Below are 17,664 nucleotides of genomic sequence, written 5' to 3'. Positions count from 1 at the left end.
AATTGGGTTAGGAGTGTCAGAGACAGTGCAATTGGCACAGGACAGAGCAGAGTTTAGGGCTGTTGTACATAGGGTCGCTATGAGTCGCAGGTGACTCGACGGCACATAACAACAACAACAACAACAACAACAATAATATCCATCTGAAGGGTCAGGTATACTTGATTCAGGCCATAGTCTTTTCAGTCACTTGTTAAGCATCTGAGAGCGGGACAATGATTCTATGGGGAATCAAAATGACAGTAGTAACAACATTTTAGCTGTGCAGTGAATTTATATTGATTGGGAAAAGGAGGGTGAGAAAGGCTGTACAACTCGAGGACTAATCAATGTCAGTAAGCATTATGTGTAGACCAGTTGCATTGGTTTGTGTTAAGGAACTGAAAAGAAGATTCCAAAGGGCAACTTGGGAAGACAGAGGAAATTGTTATTTGGAGTCTGAAAAGCAAAAAGGCCAAGCTCTCTCGGCATTTCTTAAGCTGAAGGAACTAAACAACAAATTCAAGCCTCAAGATGCAATACTTAAGGATGCTAGGGGCAGAATATTGGATGTTCCAGGAAGCACTAAAAGAAATTGAAAGAGTATACAGAGTCACTGTACCAAAAAAGAATTGGCTGACACAGATGAATTTCAATAATCAACATATGATCACGAGGCAATGGCAATGGAGGAGGAAGTTCAGGCTGCTCTAAGGGAATTGGCAAAAAATAAAGCCAATTGACATATTTCAACAAACAGATGCTGCCCTGGATGTGCTCATCAAGTTGTGACAAAAAATCTGGAGGACAACCACCTGACCAACTGACTGGAAGAGATCTATATTTATTCCGATTTAAAAAAAAAAAAAAGTGACCCAACAGAGTGTGGAAATTATCTAACAATATCACTAATATCACGTACAAGCAAAAGCCTGCTGAAAAATTATCAAAAAACAACTGGAACAGTATATTGACAGGGAACTACCAGAAATACAAGCTGGGTTTAGAAGAGGCTGTGGCACTAGAGACATTACTGCCAAGGTCAGATGGATCTTGGCAGAAAGCAGAGAGTACCAGAAGAACGTCTGTCTGTGTTTCACTGACTATGCAAAGGCTTTTGACTGTGTGAAGCACAACAAATTGTGGTTAATCTTGAGGAGAATGGGGATCCCAGAATACTTGATTGTGCTTATGTAAAACCTATACTTGGACCATGAAGCAGTCCTCAGAAAAGAACAGGGAAACACTGCATGGTTCAAAATCAGGAAGGGGATGTGTAAGGGATATGTCCTGTCTCCATACCTTTTCAATCTATATGCAGAACAGATCATTCAGGAAGTTGGACTTTATGAAGAGGATTGGAGGAAGACTCCAGTCAACAACCTACGTTATGCAGATGACACAACCTTGCTTGCTGAAACTGAGGTGGACCTGAAGAGTTTGCTGCAGAAAGTCAAGGATTATAGACTTCAATATGAATTGAAGTTCAGCATCAAGAAGACAAAGATTCTCACCACTGGGCCAACTGGTAGCACCACAACAGATGGAGAAGAGATTGAGGTTGTTAACAGTTACAGCTTGCTCAGTTCCACAATCAACACTCTTGGCATCAGCAGTCATGAAATCAAAAGACAAATTGCATTCGGTAAATCTGCAGTCAGGGAAATCTCCAGAGTGCTGAAAAGCAACAAATTATGTCATTCTAGAGATTAAGGTACGTCTGATCCAGGTCATTATCTCTGCAATTACTTGCTATGCATCAGAGAGCTGGACAATGACTAAGGATGACAGAAAAAGAATCGATGATTTTGAGTTGCAGTGCTGGAGAAGAGACTTGAACATACCATGGACTGCGAAGAAAGCATATAGGTCTGTCTTGAAGAGGGTGAAATCAAGTTTCTCCTTGGAGGCTAGGATTTTGAAGCTCCGCCTCACTTACTTTAGACAGACCAATCCTTTAGGAGAGACCAATCCTTGGAGAGTGACATGATGCTTGGAAGGGTGGAGGGACAGCACAGGAGGGGAAGAGCCCAGATGAGAGGGATTGATACAGTAACTGGAACAATGGGGGTAGGTGTGTCGGAGTCAGTGAGATTGACTCAGGACAGGGCAGGCTTCAGAGCTGCTGTGCACAGGATCACTATGAGTCGCAGGCTCACTTAACAACAACAACAATTCTCAACAATAAAATGACATGGATTTAGTACTGTATGATTTTGACGGAGCTTCTACACCGGAAACTCAGAACAATCCTGAGTTAAGCATTCACAGATGAGAAGCAGGAAGCTCAGAGAGGTTAAGTAACTTCCCACAGGACACAGTCTGGTCCCCCAAGGTCAGCCTCATAGTTTGCCTTGAATTTGGGTTCTGCATTTGGGGCTTTGAAAATCAAGGTCACACAGCTCACAAGTCCAAAACTGGAACTCCCATTCTACACTGCTGACTTTCGGTTCCGCGTTCTTATTACCGCAGTGGGTTATGCTGGATGGAGAACAAAAAGGGGAGAAAAAGGAAACTAAGCCACACCAGAAGAAAAGATTCCTTTTTCAAGATGACGTTACCAAGGCCAGAGGTAGGAAGGGAACTTGCCAGGCTTACAGCAATGATCTCCAACCTCCCTCCCCTCTCCTGGTAACGCTTGCATGTCCCCAGCAGGATCCCTGACTTTGTCCCTCACTGGGAGCTGTGACCCCATGTGACACTCTCTGCAGCCCATCTCGACCCACCAGTGATCTTTATTAACAACAGCAGGAGGATGACAACCATCCACTAAATTTGAACACAAGTATGACACGGTTCTTTCAAAGAAAAGGAACAAGAAAAGAGAAGACTTGATTTTCAAAGCCCCAAACACAGAACCCCAATTCAAAGCACACTGTAAGGCTGACCTTAGGGGGCTGCACTGTGGTCTAATGGAGCCCATTCTGAAAGGAGGCTCTGTCGGGGTCCCTACAGGCCTGTGGCTATATAAAGGGTGCCCTGGTGAGCTGGTGGGCTAGGAGCTCGGTTGCTAACCAGTAGGTTGATAGTTCGAGTTCACCGGCAGCTCCACAAGAGACAGATAAGCCGTGTCCTTCCATAAAAGTTCACAGCCTCAGGAGGCCTCAGAGGGTCGGCGTGCATCAGAAGAGACTCGACAGTCGTGGTTTACTGTCAGACACTAGACAAAAGGACCAAAAGTCAAAACCCAAAACTGCGACCATCAGGCTGACTCTAACTCAGGGTGGCCCAAGGTCTCTGGATGGCGTGAACAGCTTGTCTGGACTACTGACCTCAAGGTGAGTGGCTTGAACCCACCAAACAGCATCACAAAAAGGCCCGGAGCCCATTTCTGCTGAGCTTACAGCCAGGAACCCTATGCCATTCTATTTCATGACACACGGAGTCGCCATCACAGACACTAATACCAGCTTATTCAAATGTTACCCAAGCTCCCAGGTGATTAAAGGTCAGGGGCCCAAGACCCCAGTGAGACAAGTTCTGGGACCCAAGCCCCCACTGAGAAACGGTCAGGGGCCCAAGACCTCCAGTGAGACCAGGTCAGACACCCAAGTCCCCAGTGAGAAAAGGTCAGAGACCCAAGACCCCAGTGAGACAAGGTCAGGGACCCAAGCCCCCACTGAGACACTGTCAGGGGCCCAAGAGCCCAGTGAGACAAGGTCAGACACCCAAGTCCCCAGTAAGACAAGATCAGACACCCAAGACGCCCAGGTGAGACAAGGTCAGAGACCCAAGGCCCCACTGAGACATAGTCAGGGGCCCAAGGCCCCACTGAGACATAGTCAGGGGCCCAAGACCCCCGTGAGACAAGGTCAGAGACCCAAGACCCCCCCCCACCAGTGAGACAAGGTCAGGGATCCAAGACCCCCCCCACCAGTGAGACAAGGTCAGAGACCCAAGACCCTTAGGTGAGACAAAGTCAGGGGCCCAAGTCCCCAGTGAGACAAGGTCAGGGAAGAAGACAGATGATGAGGAAGAACGTCTCCAAAGAAAAGCTGAATGAAACATGGTTGCTGCGGAGGTCTAGGCGGGCCCCTCGAACAGCCCACCCCACCCCTACAGAAACTAAGTCCCTAACAGGGACATGACCTCCCCAGGGTCACTCTGAAAACTAGGTGTTTCCAACAGAGAAATGAGAGGAAAAGCCCCAGAAAACATGGCCTTTCTGGGGGAACGTGCACAGACAGTAGGGTGACCACAAAGAGCTCACGGGATGTGGAGACAGAGTGAGAAATCAAGGTTAAAGGGAAAAGAAGTGAGTGTGTCAAAAGCAGATCAGAGGATGGTTAGAGCAGCAAGGGTTCCTTACGAGTATTTTACCACACTAGGGTTGTGGGGTTTTTTCCCTTTTCTAAAAAGGCTCACCAAAGACTGTCCATGGTTTGTTGGGAGCACACTGGGGTGAAGGGTGACCCTGGGAAGATGGGCAGGAAGGGACTGGGATGCCCTCAGCTCTCTGAAGAGTGACTCCCTGAGGCAGAAGTGTCCAGAGTCACGTAAGCAGGCGGTATTGGGGCGGGAGAGGGCAGCGCAGACAGGAGGTGCTGTCTCCAGGAGAGTCCACGCAGCAAGGGAGGAGAGATGCGAGGGCCAGGGAGAGCTGAGTGCAAGGGACTGGAAAACAGGCTGGACAGATGGAAGGACAGCGCAGGCGGCTTCCTGGGTGGTGGGGGTTACGGTTAATGTTCAGGCAAAGGGAAATTCACCATCAGGTCCCCCATACATGGGCCCAGGTCGGTCCCCATCAAGGTACCCCCACCATCAGTGTCAGCACCCACCCAGGTCCTCCCATACTCAGTATTCTCACCCGATACCCCCATACCTGGTATGAGCACTCATGTGGGTCTCCCAGCAACCACCTAGGTTCCCCCTGCACTCAGCGCCAGGACACCCCTCATCAGTATGAACACCCACCGAGCTGGTGCCAGGACTCCCTTCAGCAGTATGGACACCTGCCCAGGTCCCCCCATACTCAGTATCAACACCCCCCCACCCACATGAGTACCCACCAGATGTCCCTGCACCCAGGGCCAGGAGAGCCTTGCCCGGTGTGAACACCGTGGGCTCCCCCTCAGTGTGTGTACACCCCACACCGCCCCTAGCCTGAGCTACCCTTCAGGCGGGTGCCACATCTCCTGAGTGCAGGGAACGTGTCACGGTGAACCCCGAGCTGTATGCCTGAAGCACCTGGGAAAGATCAGTGCCCTTTTTCAGGACAACGTGTCACTGGAGATGCTCATCAGGGAAGCCCTTGGACACCTGAAGCCCCCTCTCCTCCACACCGGGGTCACTCCAAGAGCTGGCCTGCTTCTAACGCGCTGCGACAGTGTAGATGCCTGAGGTGGCCCGGCTGGCCGACGGGCACCCTTTACTGTGAAGACAGATGGTGCCCGCACACTGGCAAAGAAAGGGGTGCCCATCTCCCCAGGCTCCCCAGAGGCCCACAGTACCTTGAGGTTCCCTCGGTCGAGGGCAGCGGTCAGATGCTTTCGGACTTCGGTCAGCTGGGGCCTGGGGCCTCGGGGACTGGTCCCCTGGCGCAGAGGGTGCTCCTTCAGGTACTGCTCCAGCTTCGCCTCCCCGAGGAGGAGCTCGGCCATGTCATCTAGAAGAACCAAAGGGAGACACTAAACGGGGGCGAGAGCAGGCCTTCCCATGGACCACCACACCCGACGGCTCCAGAACCCAGCAAGGAACCTTCTAGAACCTCATAATCTTAGCTCGAGTCCCACAGGCACCTTCTTACATTCTGTTCACTGACAAAATGCTCCAGTTGTACACACACCAGCATGTGTTGGCTTAAGAACACCAAGCCTACGTTTATTGAATCTAGAACAAAGAGCGCACGTTAACACAGACAGAATACACATTTGGCAGGGGAAAAAAAAGCTGTCTTATGATACATTCAGTGGAATTTTTATAAAAGACACACAAAACAGGGAGCTCTGGTGACCTAGTGGCAAGAAGCTGCACTGCAATCCCGAAGGCATGTGGTTCGAATCCACCAGATGCTCTGCTGGAGAAGGAGGGGAAATCTCCTCCTGTACCAGTCAGATCCGATTTGACGGTACACAGCAGCAAAGGGGGGGGGGAGAGAGAGAGAGGGAGGGAGGGAGGGAGAGAGAAGGGGAAGGGGAAGGGGAAGGGGAAGAGGAAGAAGAAGAAGAGGAATAGAGGAGAGGAGAGAGAGGAGAGGAGGAGAGAGGAGAAGAGAAGAGGAGGGAGGAGGGAGGAGAGAAGAGAGAGAGAACCTAGCACAGTCTTTCCACCTCATGAAGACCCTATAGGTATGGGAGTAGAATTGTGCTCCTTTGGGTTTATGGTGACTGACTTCAGAAATGGATTGTCAGGCCTTTTTTTCTGATCTGTGGGCCATCTCTAAGCTACAACCATTCCTTTAACAAATAAGTATGCTACCTATTACACCTGGCATGTGTTCTAATAGCCGCACGATTTTACTCCAGAAAGCTCACTGCTTCCACATGCTAACGTTGCTGGTCTCTGCTGGCCTGTTAATTAGGAAAGCAGTCACTGTAGGATCAGCTATGAATCCACATGCCTGGCCTCCCAGAACAATCTACGCAGCAAGCACAGGGCACTGCGGGGTGATGGGACAGAATATCATTTTATTACAATAACAAAGCACTTGTAAAAGGTCTGAAAGGCCATGCCTTAAACCCATGGTAGTATACAACCCCAGGAAGCAAAAGAAGCCAGGTTTGGGGACAAAACAGATTTTTAAAGAAACCCTAAGTCTCTGTAAACTTTCATTTAAATTAATAAAAAAATGTAAAAAAGAATATGTGACACACAGGGGAAAAAGAAATAAATAGAATTTTTATTTTGTATTGGTTTACTTTCAAAGTTCATGTACATTGTTTTTCACACCAATCTTTCCCATTTCCTTTACCCTCCCTTCCCTCCAGCCATCAGATTGTATGACCCTTTGATTAACCCACCCCGTCACCCCCGTGTCTCATGTTTGTGTAATTCAAAATTAACTTGATAAACAATCACAGAGCACCCCACGAAGCTCTGGGTGGTGAGGCCAGTGAAGGCTGACAGGTGTAGAATGGAGCCTGCTCGACCTCTGCGTCTCAGCCGGGCCCCAGGGCACTGCTGCGGCTGACGTTGAGGTTGCCAGTGAGTAGGCCTCGACCCACAGCCACCCTATGCCCAAGGATCAGACCACAGGGACCTGTCGGGTTCCCTCGGGTGGATTTTCAAAAGCAGATCAGCAGGCCCCTCTCCTAGCTCATGTTCGTCTGGAAGCACCAGTGAAACATATGCAGTGAGAGAGGAACGCGCCAGCCTCCTCTGACATACAGGGGTGGCTGCATACGAAGTACACGGCCAAGTACGGAGCCCAGGCTCTCACACGCTGTGGGTGTTGGGTGCTGAGAAGTTAACTATGACTGCTAGCGATGCCGTGGACAACAGAATGAAACACTGCTGGGTCCTCTGCCACGCTAATGACCTCCGTCATGCTTCAGTCATGGGGGCAGCCACTGAGCCAATTCATCTCCTTAAGGACCTTCTACTTTGTCACTGACCCTCCTCTCTACCAAACACGATGTCCTTCTCCAAGACCGGCCCCTCCTGACAGCAGGTCTGAAGTGTGGAAGACAACACGGTAGCTACCATCCTTGCTTCTAAGGAGCATTCAACCTGCACCTCTTCCAAGGTAGTTGTTGTTGTTATGTGCCGTCGAGTCGTTTCCGACTCATAGCGACCCTATGCACAACAGCCCTAAACCCTGCTCTACGCTGCGCTAACCGCACTGCCTCTGACACACCCATCCCGATTACCCCAGTCACTGAATCAATCCATCTCATAGAGGGTCTTCACCTCCTGCGCCGTCCCTCCACCCTCCCAAGCATGATGTCCCTCTCCAAGGACCCGTCCCTCCTGGCAACATGTCCAAAGTATGTCAGACGAAGCCCCAGAATCCTTGCCTCCAAGGAGTAGCTTGGTTTAATCCTCTCCAAGATGAATCTGTTTGTTTTCCTGGCAGTCCATGGTACATTCAGTACTCTTCTCCAGCACCACAGCTCAAAAGCATCCACTCTCCTTCTGTCCTCCCTAGTCATTGTCCAACTCTGATGCATAACAAGCGATTGCAAATACCATGGCCTGTATCAGGCGCACCTTAGTCTCCAGAGAGACACTTGGTTATTTTGGAAGGTGAGAACTCTACCTCTGACCCCTCAACAATCTAGAGATGCAACCCAGGGTCCCGGGAGGAGTCAAACAGCAAGCCAGGCCCAGTCACATGACTGACATAAAAATAGCCAATCACAGACAGAGCAGGGAGGATGTGAGGAGGGACCTGCAGCGACATTCAGCATCAGAAGACAATGACGCCACCTCTACAGAAGGGAGCAGCCCAAGGACATCAGGGCACAGATCCCAGCCAAGTTCAAAAGCATTTTCCTCCTCGAAACATGGGCCCTTCTAGAAAAATGAAATCTATCTAATAAAGAGATGATTCAAAGGAAAGAATTTGGCATGGAGGACCTAAAGACAGGCCTGCGGGTGAGCATTTGGTCATTTCAATATAAAATATTAAATAACTATGAGAAAGTACATTCATTTTATACCAGTACTTTTTCTTTTTTTATTAATTTTAATGAACACTTACAGAGATTTTGGCTTTCCATTCATTCACTGTTGTACTTTTCTCTGTGCCCAACCCTCCCCTCTAGTTCGTTCTTCTCTTTGAAAAGTAAAGAAAAATTCTTTCACTGTTATACAATTCCTCCTCCCAAGTCCACTCCATTATGCAGCCTTCATTCTGGACTCATGTCATGACAATAATACCTAATCATACAGCCCTTTTACTAAACAGTTTTCTCTCTCATCTGTTTCAATTTAGTGTACATAATTTATCCCACTACTTTTAAAGAAAAATACTAACTTTTCTTTAAAAACTGAAATTATGCTCAGCCATGATTATTTCTGTATGGTAAGACTATCACTGTACTGTGAATTTATTTTCTTTATACTATAAATTTTTAAAAACCCAAACAATTTCTAAACTATGAAACAAGGTAAAACATATTTAACATGTTTTTAAATGGCATGAAATCCCCTGTTATTATTTTGTAATTCTGTAACTGTCTGAGTCTGGTCAATTGACTTGGCTGCAGGGGGACAATTTAGGGGACAGTTCTCAGAAGTCCTTTATGGGGACCCCTGCCACCTGCACCCTCTTTCTAGTGATGAGATCTGGGGAAAATCACTAACACTCTCTGAGCATTAATTCACCCATTTGTAAGACAAGGGCACCCACCCCTTGTAAGACTGGTGGACTGGATCAAGAATTTTGCAGCAGCTGAGAAATGGGGTGCCCTGGAGTGACACCCCTAAACTCTTAGAGGTGGAGGAGGACCAAGGCTGGAAGACAATGGTGGGAAGGGCAGGCTGGGGGATGGGGACAGCATGATGTAAACTGGTGCACAGGCGAGGAAAGTTCAGAGAGCAGAGAGGGAGGGGACGGGTGTGGGCAGGGGAACACCAGGACAGCAGCAAACAATCTGGCTGGGGTCAGTGTGTGGAGCACTCCCAGGTCCCCACAGGGAGCTCTCATCGCTCACTGGCTGGTGTCCCCCACTTCTCCACAGGCACCCCGTCACCTTCCCACTGCAGATATCACCACCCAGTGAGCAACAGCTGCTGTCCCTCCGCTGCTGGCCTCTCTGTCCCCTGTGCCTTGCGCCCCAATTGTGCCCCACTCTGGCCCACCCTAAACACCCCAGGAGCACCACTGCACCTTGGTGAGCATCAATCCATCCAGCCCTTCTGTATGAGACAGACTTGAAAAAAGAGTCTGTTAACATTGACTGCTGTATCCCAGGGCCAAGGTCAAGATCTACACCATTAGTACTTGCTCAGTGACAAGACCATTCAATGGCGAACATCAAACCCATAACCATCGACTCAATTCTGACGGCAATCCTGACGGGCCTGAGTAGAACAGCCCCAAATGGCTTCCAAAACTGTGATCTTTACAGAAGAGACTCACACAGCTTCCTTCCAAGGAACAACCAGAGGGTTCAAATTCTCACTCTTACAGCAGCCAAACACTCAACCAGGGTGCCACCTGGGCTACTAATGTGAGGCAGGTCATGGCATCTGGGCTGCACGTCACAGTCTTAGGTCCGTCCATGCCTGTAGCACAGTCTCCTGGCCACCATGAATAGCCATGCTCTTTTTCTTTTCATTAACTGGAGCTCTGTGGCCTACTGGTAAGGACCTGCACCGCCAACCCAAAGGCACACAGTTCAAATCTATCAACTGCTCCACAAGAGAAAGATGGACAATTTCCTCCCATACAATTTATCGTCTCTAAAAACCTGCTGGATGGCTGGTTCTGACTTGATGGTACATAACAACAATAACAGCTTCTTTCTTTAGTCTTAGAACCCCACGACGCACAGGGGCACCGGGCTGCCTAAGGAATACTCGGCCTCCCTCATAGCTGGACGCTGCCACGTGACTAAGTGACAGCCAATGGCTGGCCTGTTCCATGCAGCTTCAGGGACTACTGACAGGGAGGAGAGTCATCGTCCACTCTCTGTCCACTCTACCCTATTGACTGGAATATGTCGGTGCTGATAGGAAACAGCACATCCATCTGAGACCACGAGAGGGAAGCCACTGTTTGTGGATGCTGAACAATGAGGCACAGGGAAATGGTCCCGACATCAAGGACAGGCCGTGGACTGGGATGCTAGGGACCAGTCACTACCAAAGAGAAATAAGAATGTGTCCTTGCTTCGCCGTCATGGCTGTATGCTGTCAGGTCGATCCCGATTCACCGTGATCGAACAGGACAGAGCTGAACGGCCCCTTGGGGTTCCCAGGCTGTGATCTTTACAGACGCACCCTGCCACCTCTTTCACCCACACGGGGGCTGATGGTTCAAACCCCTGACCTTTTGATTAATCAAGTACTTACTCAATGTGTCCCAAAACTCAAAAGCGCAAGTGCGCGCGCGCACACACACACACACACACACACACACACACACACACGGCCACCAAACGATCCTAACGCACAGCAGCCCTGTACCACGGTTGCCCCGGGTTTCCCAGGCTGTCATCGTCTTTGTGAAAGCAAACTACCACATCTTCCTCCCACAGAGTGACTCGGGGACTCAAACCACTCACCTTTTGGTTAGCAGCCAAATGTTTAACTACTTTGCCACCAGGGCTCCCTCACAATGTCACTCAAGTAAGTCACTGCCATTCCAGCCTTTGGGACAGCAGACTAGAGATTCCTAACTAGAGTTCCCAAACCAGCTTCAAAGTGGGGTCACTAACTGAGAACCCCTTGCCAGCATTCAACTCCGAGCTCACTGGTTTCCACACTGAGTTCATGAAACCCAGCACCACTGCCTCTCCTGTTTCACTAGTGTTAGCATCCCAGGCTTGCAAAGACTATTTAATCAAGGGGTCTAATATTCAAAGAAAAATGCTACACGCTGAATTAGTGAGGCACAAGGAAGGGAACGGTACCTCAGGGCATACCAGGAAATGAATTCCAAAAGGATTAAATAATTAAATATACAATAAAGAGGATCAAAACACTAAAAATAGACTTTGCTTCTGGCCAAGATGGGGTAACAGGGACCAAATTTACCCTCCTGTCTGACGTGAGCACAATACCGGGCATTATCTATGAAAGGACCATTTTCAAGCCAATAGACATCAGACAAGAGCTGGACAACAAATGAGGTGAGGCCCCCAGTTATCCTGGTTGACCATGAAGAATGCTCCCTGGATGATCATGAGAACAAGCAAATCTGGTAGTCCTGGTGGGCTAGTGGCAAGAAGCTACACTGCACTCCCAGAGGTACGCAGTTCAAATTCACCAGATGCTCTGCTGGAGAAGGAGGGGCAATCTCCTCCTGTACCAGTCAGATCTGATTTGACGGAACGCACACAAAAAATTAGTAAAATAAAATTGAAAAAAAAAAGAACAAGCAAATCTGTCTTGGAACAAGTGCACCCAGGATGTTCCTTAGAAGTTAGGATGGTAAGACTTCACCTCAAGAGTGTTGGACGTTATTAAGAGGGGCCAATCCCTGGAGAAGGACATTGTGCTTGGTAGCAAGAGGGGTCAGAGCAAAGAGGAATATCTTCACCGAGCTGGACCACCCAGGAGCTGCAGCAATGGGTCTAAACTCAGCGGCCACTGAGGATGCGGCAGGGCTGGGCGGTGTCTCCTTCTGTTACACACAAGGAGGTAAAGGCAGCTCAAGGACATCTAACAAGCGCCAGGTCACGACTTGGGCAAGGGGAGCCTGGTGACCTGGCAGCTCCCTGAATTGAGGAGAAGAGACTTGAGCCCACAGACTCCACAGTGGCCAGAGCTCACAGGACAAGTCCCAGCAAGGAGAGGGCTGCACCGATCGTGGACTTTGGAGACATGCAGAAGGTCCCACTCAAAGGCCCAGCCAAGTACTGCTTAGTGAATGCCTGTGAGGAAACCTCCTGGGACTGACTGTAGAAGACCCTTGAGGCCCGGCAGGTACCGGGAATGGCTGACAAACTCAGGGGTATCCGCTATGTTGAGAGCACCCTGCCGCCACAGGCACTTGTTGGCATGGAAGGAGGAAAGAAGGGAGGAGGGAGTGTTTACTGAGGCCCTGCTGGGTGCCAGGCACCCTCCATCCAAACCCCACCTCATCTGAGCAGGGCCTCCTCCTCCCATTCGTTCATATCCAAAGGCACACGGGTAGAGCGCAGCTGGTGGAGCCCGCTGCCGTGGGTGAGGCGGAACAGCAAGACTGCAAACGGGGCTCCAGCACTTGGCTTTCTAGAACGGAGAAGTCACACAGGACAGCGTGGAGCAAAGAGCTTTGGCTTCGGGCGGCCCTGGGCTTGAGTCCCAGCTCTTTCACATAGTAGCTGTGTGGCAGGCACTCGGCAAGCTGCTAGCCTTCTGAGCGTTGGTCTCCTCGTCTGACTACTATGAGGACCAGAGATGATCTACACACAACACCCAGCACAAAACAAGTGCTGAGTAAGTGTTAGCGACGATTCCTTGCTTGCTGAAAGTGTGGAGGACTTGAAATGCTTCCTGCAGAAGATCAGGACTACAGTTTTCAGTATGGATTACATCTCAACCAACAAAGGTCCTCACCACAGGGCCAACAGACAACGTTATGATAGATGGAGAGAAAAGGGCTGAAGCTGTCAATAATTTCATCTTGCTTGGCTCAACAATCAGCACCTTTGGCACCAGCAGTCAGGCGATCAGAAGACAATATTGCAATGGTCAAGTCCACTGTTGGGGACTTCTCCAAAACACCGAAAAGCAGTATGTCAGTTTGAACACTAAGGTGTGTCTGATTCAGGCCATGGTCTTTTCAATCACCTGCTATGCATGTGAGAGCTGGACAATGAATAAAGAAGACAGAAGAAGAGTTGATGCCTTTGAGGTGTGGTGTTGGAGAAGGGAACGGAGTATCCTATCGACTGCCAGAAGAACAGATAAGTCTTGGGAAAAGTGCGGTCAGAGTGCTCCCTGGAGGCAAAAACGATGAAACTTCATCTCACATACTTTGGACCTGCTGCTAGGAGACACTCTTCCTTGGAGAGGGACGTCAAGCTTGGAAAGACAGAGGGTCAGCGGAAGACAGGAATGCTCCCAATCAGATGGACTGGTACAGTGACTGGAGCAATGGGCTCATGTGTGTCAGAGATGATGAGGTTGGCACAGGATAGGACAGGGTTCAGATCTGTTGTTCACAGGATTGCTATGAGTCACACTTGATTAGATGGCCCCTAACACATCCACCAACAACCATTAAAGTTGTTTTCACTCCTTTGTTGTTGCTGTTTGGTGTCAAGGAGTAGACTATGGTTCACGTGGATCGTACAGAACACCGAACCTGAACCCTGCCCTACCCCGAACCAGTCTCATGAGCTCTGATCTGTGAAAGCCCGTTGTTACAGTCACTATTTCAATCCATCTCGCTGAGGGTCTTCCACACACTTGTGTAGGATTGAAGAGCAAATGATTCACTCATTTAGGATGGTGAAACTTCACTTCACATACTTTGGGCCTGTTGTCAGAAGGGACTGGTTCCTGGGAAAAAAAAATCATGCTGAAAAAGGTGGAAGATCAGATAAAGAGAGGAAGACCTCCAACAAGATGGACTGATACACCAACTGCAACAATGGGCTTCTGCACCTCAGGTATCACGAGGATGGGGCAGGATAGGGCAAAATTCAGATCTGCTTAACATCTATTACACAGATGGCTCAGTGGTGCCTAAGAGCTGCAACCACATACCCCAGAACGAGGAGACCTGATGGCATAATGGTGACGAAGTTAGTTGTTAGCACAAAGGTGGGAAGTTTAAATCCACCAGCGGGGGAAAGACACAGCAGTAAAGATCACAGTCTTGGAAACACTATGAAGCTGGCCTACTCAGACCTGTTATGTCATTGTGAGTTGGAATCAACTCACCAACGCACTGCATAAACGGACATTTCGCAGAACAGTGATGTCAGATCTCATCAGGCCAGCAAGTCCCATGAGATACACGCCTGTGACCGAGAGGCTGCAATTTACAGAACATGCATGTTTTACAATCTTCTTCAATAACACGCTAGATAGAGCCCTCAGTGTGTTCAGTGTGTGAAGATGTTGACATCATCCAACCAATCTTCAAACAACAGGAAGTGGTGCCATCATTATCCACACACACAGGGAGTCGACTTCAGAGTATGCGGTCACAAGACAAAAAGTCACAGAGCTCATTCACTCTGCGCTGGGATTTGAACCTAGACAATCATTTTCTGCCATCTATCCAGGATGCCAACCTCTAGCCATTTGGACACTGGGATCCAGAGACAGGGCAGGGCTTCTCTCCCAACCAGCCGTGGGGCATCACCGGCCAGGACATGTCAGGCATGCATGGGCCAGGATAGCAGATCTGTCCACCTTGCACCTGCTCCACTTGCTCGGTCCCAGGTGACCAAGGTGGCTGTGGTGGTCCATGAAGGGATCAGAGAGGCTGTGCTGAGTTTCCTTTTCCCACAGGCATTTTCCAGGTGTCGGGGAGGCTGTGGAAACCAACTCCCAGGGAGGCTGAGTAGAGCTCTCAAGTGAGAAAAAAGTGTGGGTGCATTGGTCCTAGGAAGGAGGCCATGTCCCCTATATCAACCTTGAGCCAGCCACCCTGAGAACTCCACAGCCAGCACAGCTCAATGCACAGGGGTGCGGAGTCACCTCCCTGACCCCCAGGGACCCTGAGCTCCACAGCCAGCACAGCTCAATGCACCAGGGTGCTGAGCCTCCCTGACCCCCAGGGACCCTGAACTCCACAGCCAACACAGCTCAATGCACAGGGGTGCAGAGCCTCCCTGACCCCCAGGGACCCTGAAAAAGGCAGCACAGTTCAATGCACAGGGGTGCGGAGCCTCCCTGACCCCCAGGGACCCTGAACTCCACAGCCAACACAGCTCAATGCACCGGGGTGCTGAACCTCCCTGACCCCCAGGGACCCTGAACTCCACAGTCAACACAGCTCAATGCACTGGGGTGTTGAGCCTCCGTGACCCCCAGGGACCCTGAGAAAGGCAGCACAGTTCAATGCACAGGGGTGCTGAGCCTCCCTGAACCCCAGGGACCCTGAGAAGTCCACAGGCAGCACAGCTCAATGCACAGGGGTGCGGAGCCTCCCTGAACCCCAGGGACCCTGAGAAAGGCAGCACAGTCCAATGCACAGGGGTGCTGAGCCTCCCTGACCCCCACGAAAGGAGCTGTGACCTCTCCCTCCTTCTCCTGGCTGCACGAGAGATGTGGTGGGATGGAGACTTCAGGCTGCTCCTCTATCCCAAGGAGGACTTAGCATCAGTACACAACATCTCCCCCGCTCGCTTTATATGTCAACAGGGAAGCACTCAGGCCTGGTCAAGCCATCTGGATGCGGCTCCCATCCTAGAGGAAAAGTGAATCCCAGCTCGAGTCGGAACTTCTCCTCCAGAGCCCCTCTGTCACACACCACGGCAGCCCCAGTCTCCCTTCTCAGGTACAACCTCAGCGGGTGTCACCCCCTTTTTATTTGGCTTCTGTAAGTCACCGGGCAGTGCGGTTAAGCACTTTGAAAGGCCCTTCTAGCCAGTCTTTCCCCCCATGGTCTGTCGAAGGAACAAACAGACATGTCTTAGAGAAGGTACAGCCAGAGTATTCCTTGGAGGCAAGGATAATGAAGGATCTTGCATACTTGGGCATGTTGCTAGGAGGGACTATTCCTTGGAGAAGGACATCGTGGTTGGAAAAGTGAGGGGACAGCGAAAGAGAAGAAGATTCTCAAGGAGATGGACTGACACGGTCACTTCGGTGATGGGCTCATGTGTGCCCGAGACGAGGAGGGTGGCACCGGGCAGAGCAGGTTCAGTTCTGTTGTTCACAGGGTCGCTGTAAGTCATACTTGGCTTACTGGCACCTAACAAGTCATTATTTAGGGAGCTCTGCTAGCCTAGTGGTAAGGAGCTGTGCTGCCAACTTGAAGGCACGCAGTTCTAATCCACCAGCTGCTTTATGGGAGAAAGAAAGTCAGTCTCCTCCTACGTGATTTACTGCGTCTGAAAACCCAGTGTCCGATCAGCTATGAGCCGGTTCCAACTCGATGGTACACAACAACAGCCAGTCTCTGGGCATACTGTCAGGAGGGGCCATCCTTGAGGAAAAAAAGACCATCAGGCCGGGAAAGGTAGAAGAGCAGTGAAGGAGAGGAAGACCCTCGGCAAGACGGATTGACAGTGACTGTAACAATGGCCTTGAGCAGGTAACAACAGCACCCAGGCTTGGTACCTCTCACATGGTGTTTGGTGGACTGTGAAACGTGGTGTGTGGAAACTGTGATGGTCAGGGTCAAGAATACAACCCAGCCGTGATCCCTAGCATTGTGTAGCTGGCCTCCATTTGTGATCTGATGTCATTCTCCTCCACCGGGGATCTTGTGAAGGTCATCGGGGCACAGTGGTAAAGCATTCTGCTGCTAATGAAAAGGTCAGTGGTTCAAACCCATCAGCAGTTTCACAGAAGACGGCCATGGCAGCCTGCCTGCCACCCTGGGTCGCTGGGAGTCAACCTGATGGCAACTTGTTGAGTCAACTTGATGGGGTGGGTCAGGGTTTGAGTGCACGTTTTAAATCCTGGCCTCTGTGTGAATGAGGTGGGATTAGGGTGGGAGGCACCCAAGTCACTACCCTTACTCAAGTCACCACTTTTGCTTGAGTCACAAAGTTTCATCTAACAAGAGCTACAAGGGAAGGAGCAAGGGGACCTGACTGTCACCAAGCAAGAAGATGCGGCAAAACAACTATGAGATATCATCTCACCCCAGTCAGAATAGCAAAATTTAACAGAACAGCAAGCAACAAATGCTGACAAGGTTGTGGAGAAACTAGAACCCTTACTCACTGTTGGTGGGAGTGTAAAATGGTGCAAACACTTTGGGAAGCGGTATGGCGCTTTCTCAAAAAGTTGCAAAGAGAGATACCATTTGGCCCAGCAATTCCACTCCTGGGAATATACCCCAAAGAAACCATAACCCCCACCCAAGCAGATTATATGCACACCCATGTTTATTGTGGCTGTGTTCACAATAGCAAGGAGTTGGAAACTACCTAAGTGCCCATCAACAAACGAATGGATAGAGAA

The 17,664-nt window shown here is 49.9% G+C and overlaps 1 protein-coding gene across 1 annotated transcript in view; it reads right to left on the bottom strand.

Annotated features, from left to right (window-relative positions):
- Positions 1-17,664, bottom strand: part of TTC7B (tetratricopeptide repeat domain 7B) — a 388,142-nt gene that overhangs the window by 348,199 nt on the left and 22,279 nt on the right. The window contains exon 2 of the mRNA XM_006879120.1: positions 5,430-5,584. Within this exon, the coding sequence (XP_006879182.1) occupies positions 5,430-5,584 (155 nt within the window). The remainder of the gene's footprint in view (positions 1-5,429; positions 5,585-17,664) is intronic.

The sequence above is a fragment of the Elephantulus edwardii genome, unplaced genomic scaffold (genome assembly GCF_000299155.1).
Source record: "Elephantulus edwardii isolate Elephantulus edwardi_28Jun2011 unplaced genomic scaffold, EleEdw1.0 scaffold00002, whole genome shotgun sequence".
NCBI classification, from domain to species: Eukaryota; Metazoa; Chordata; class Mammalia; order Macroscelidea; family Macroscelididae; genus Elephantulus; species Elephantulus edwardii.
This window is presented reverse-complemented; position numbering and strand designations above follow the sequence as displayed.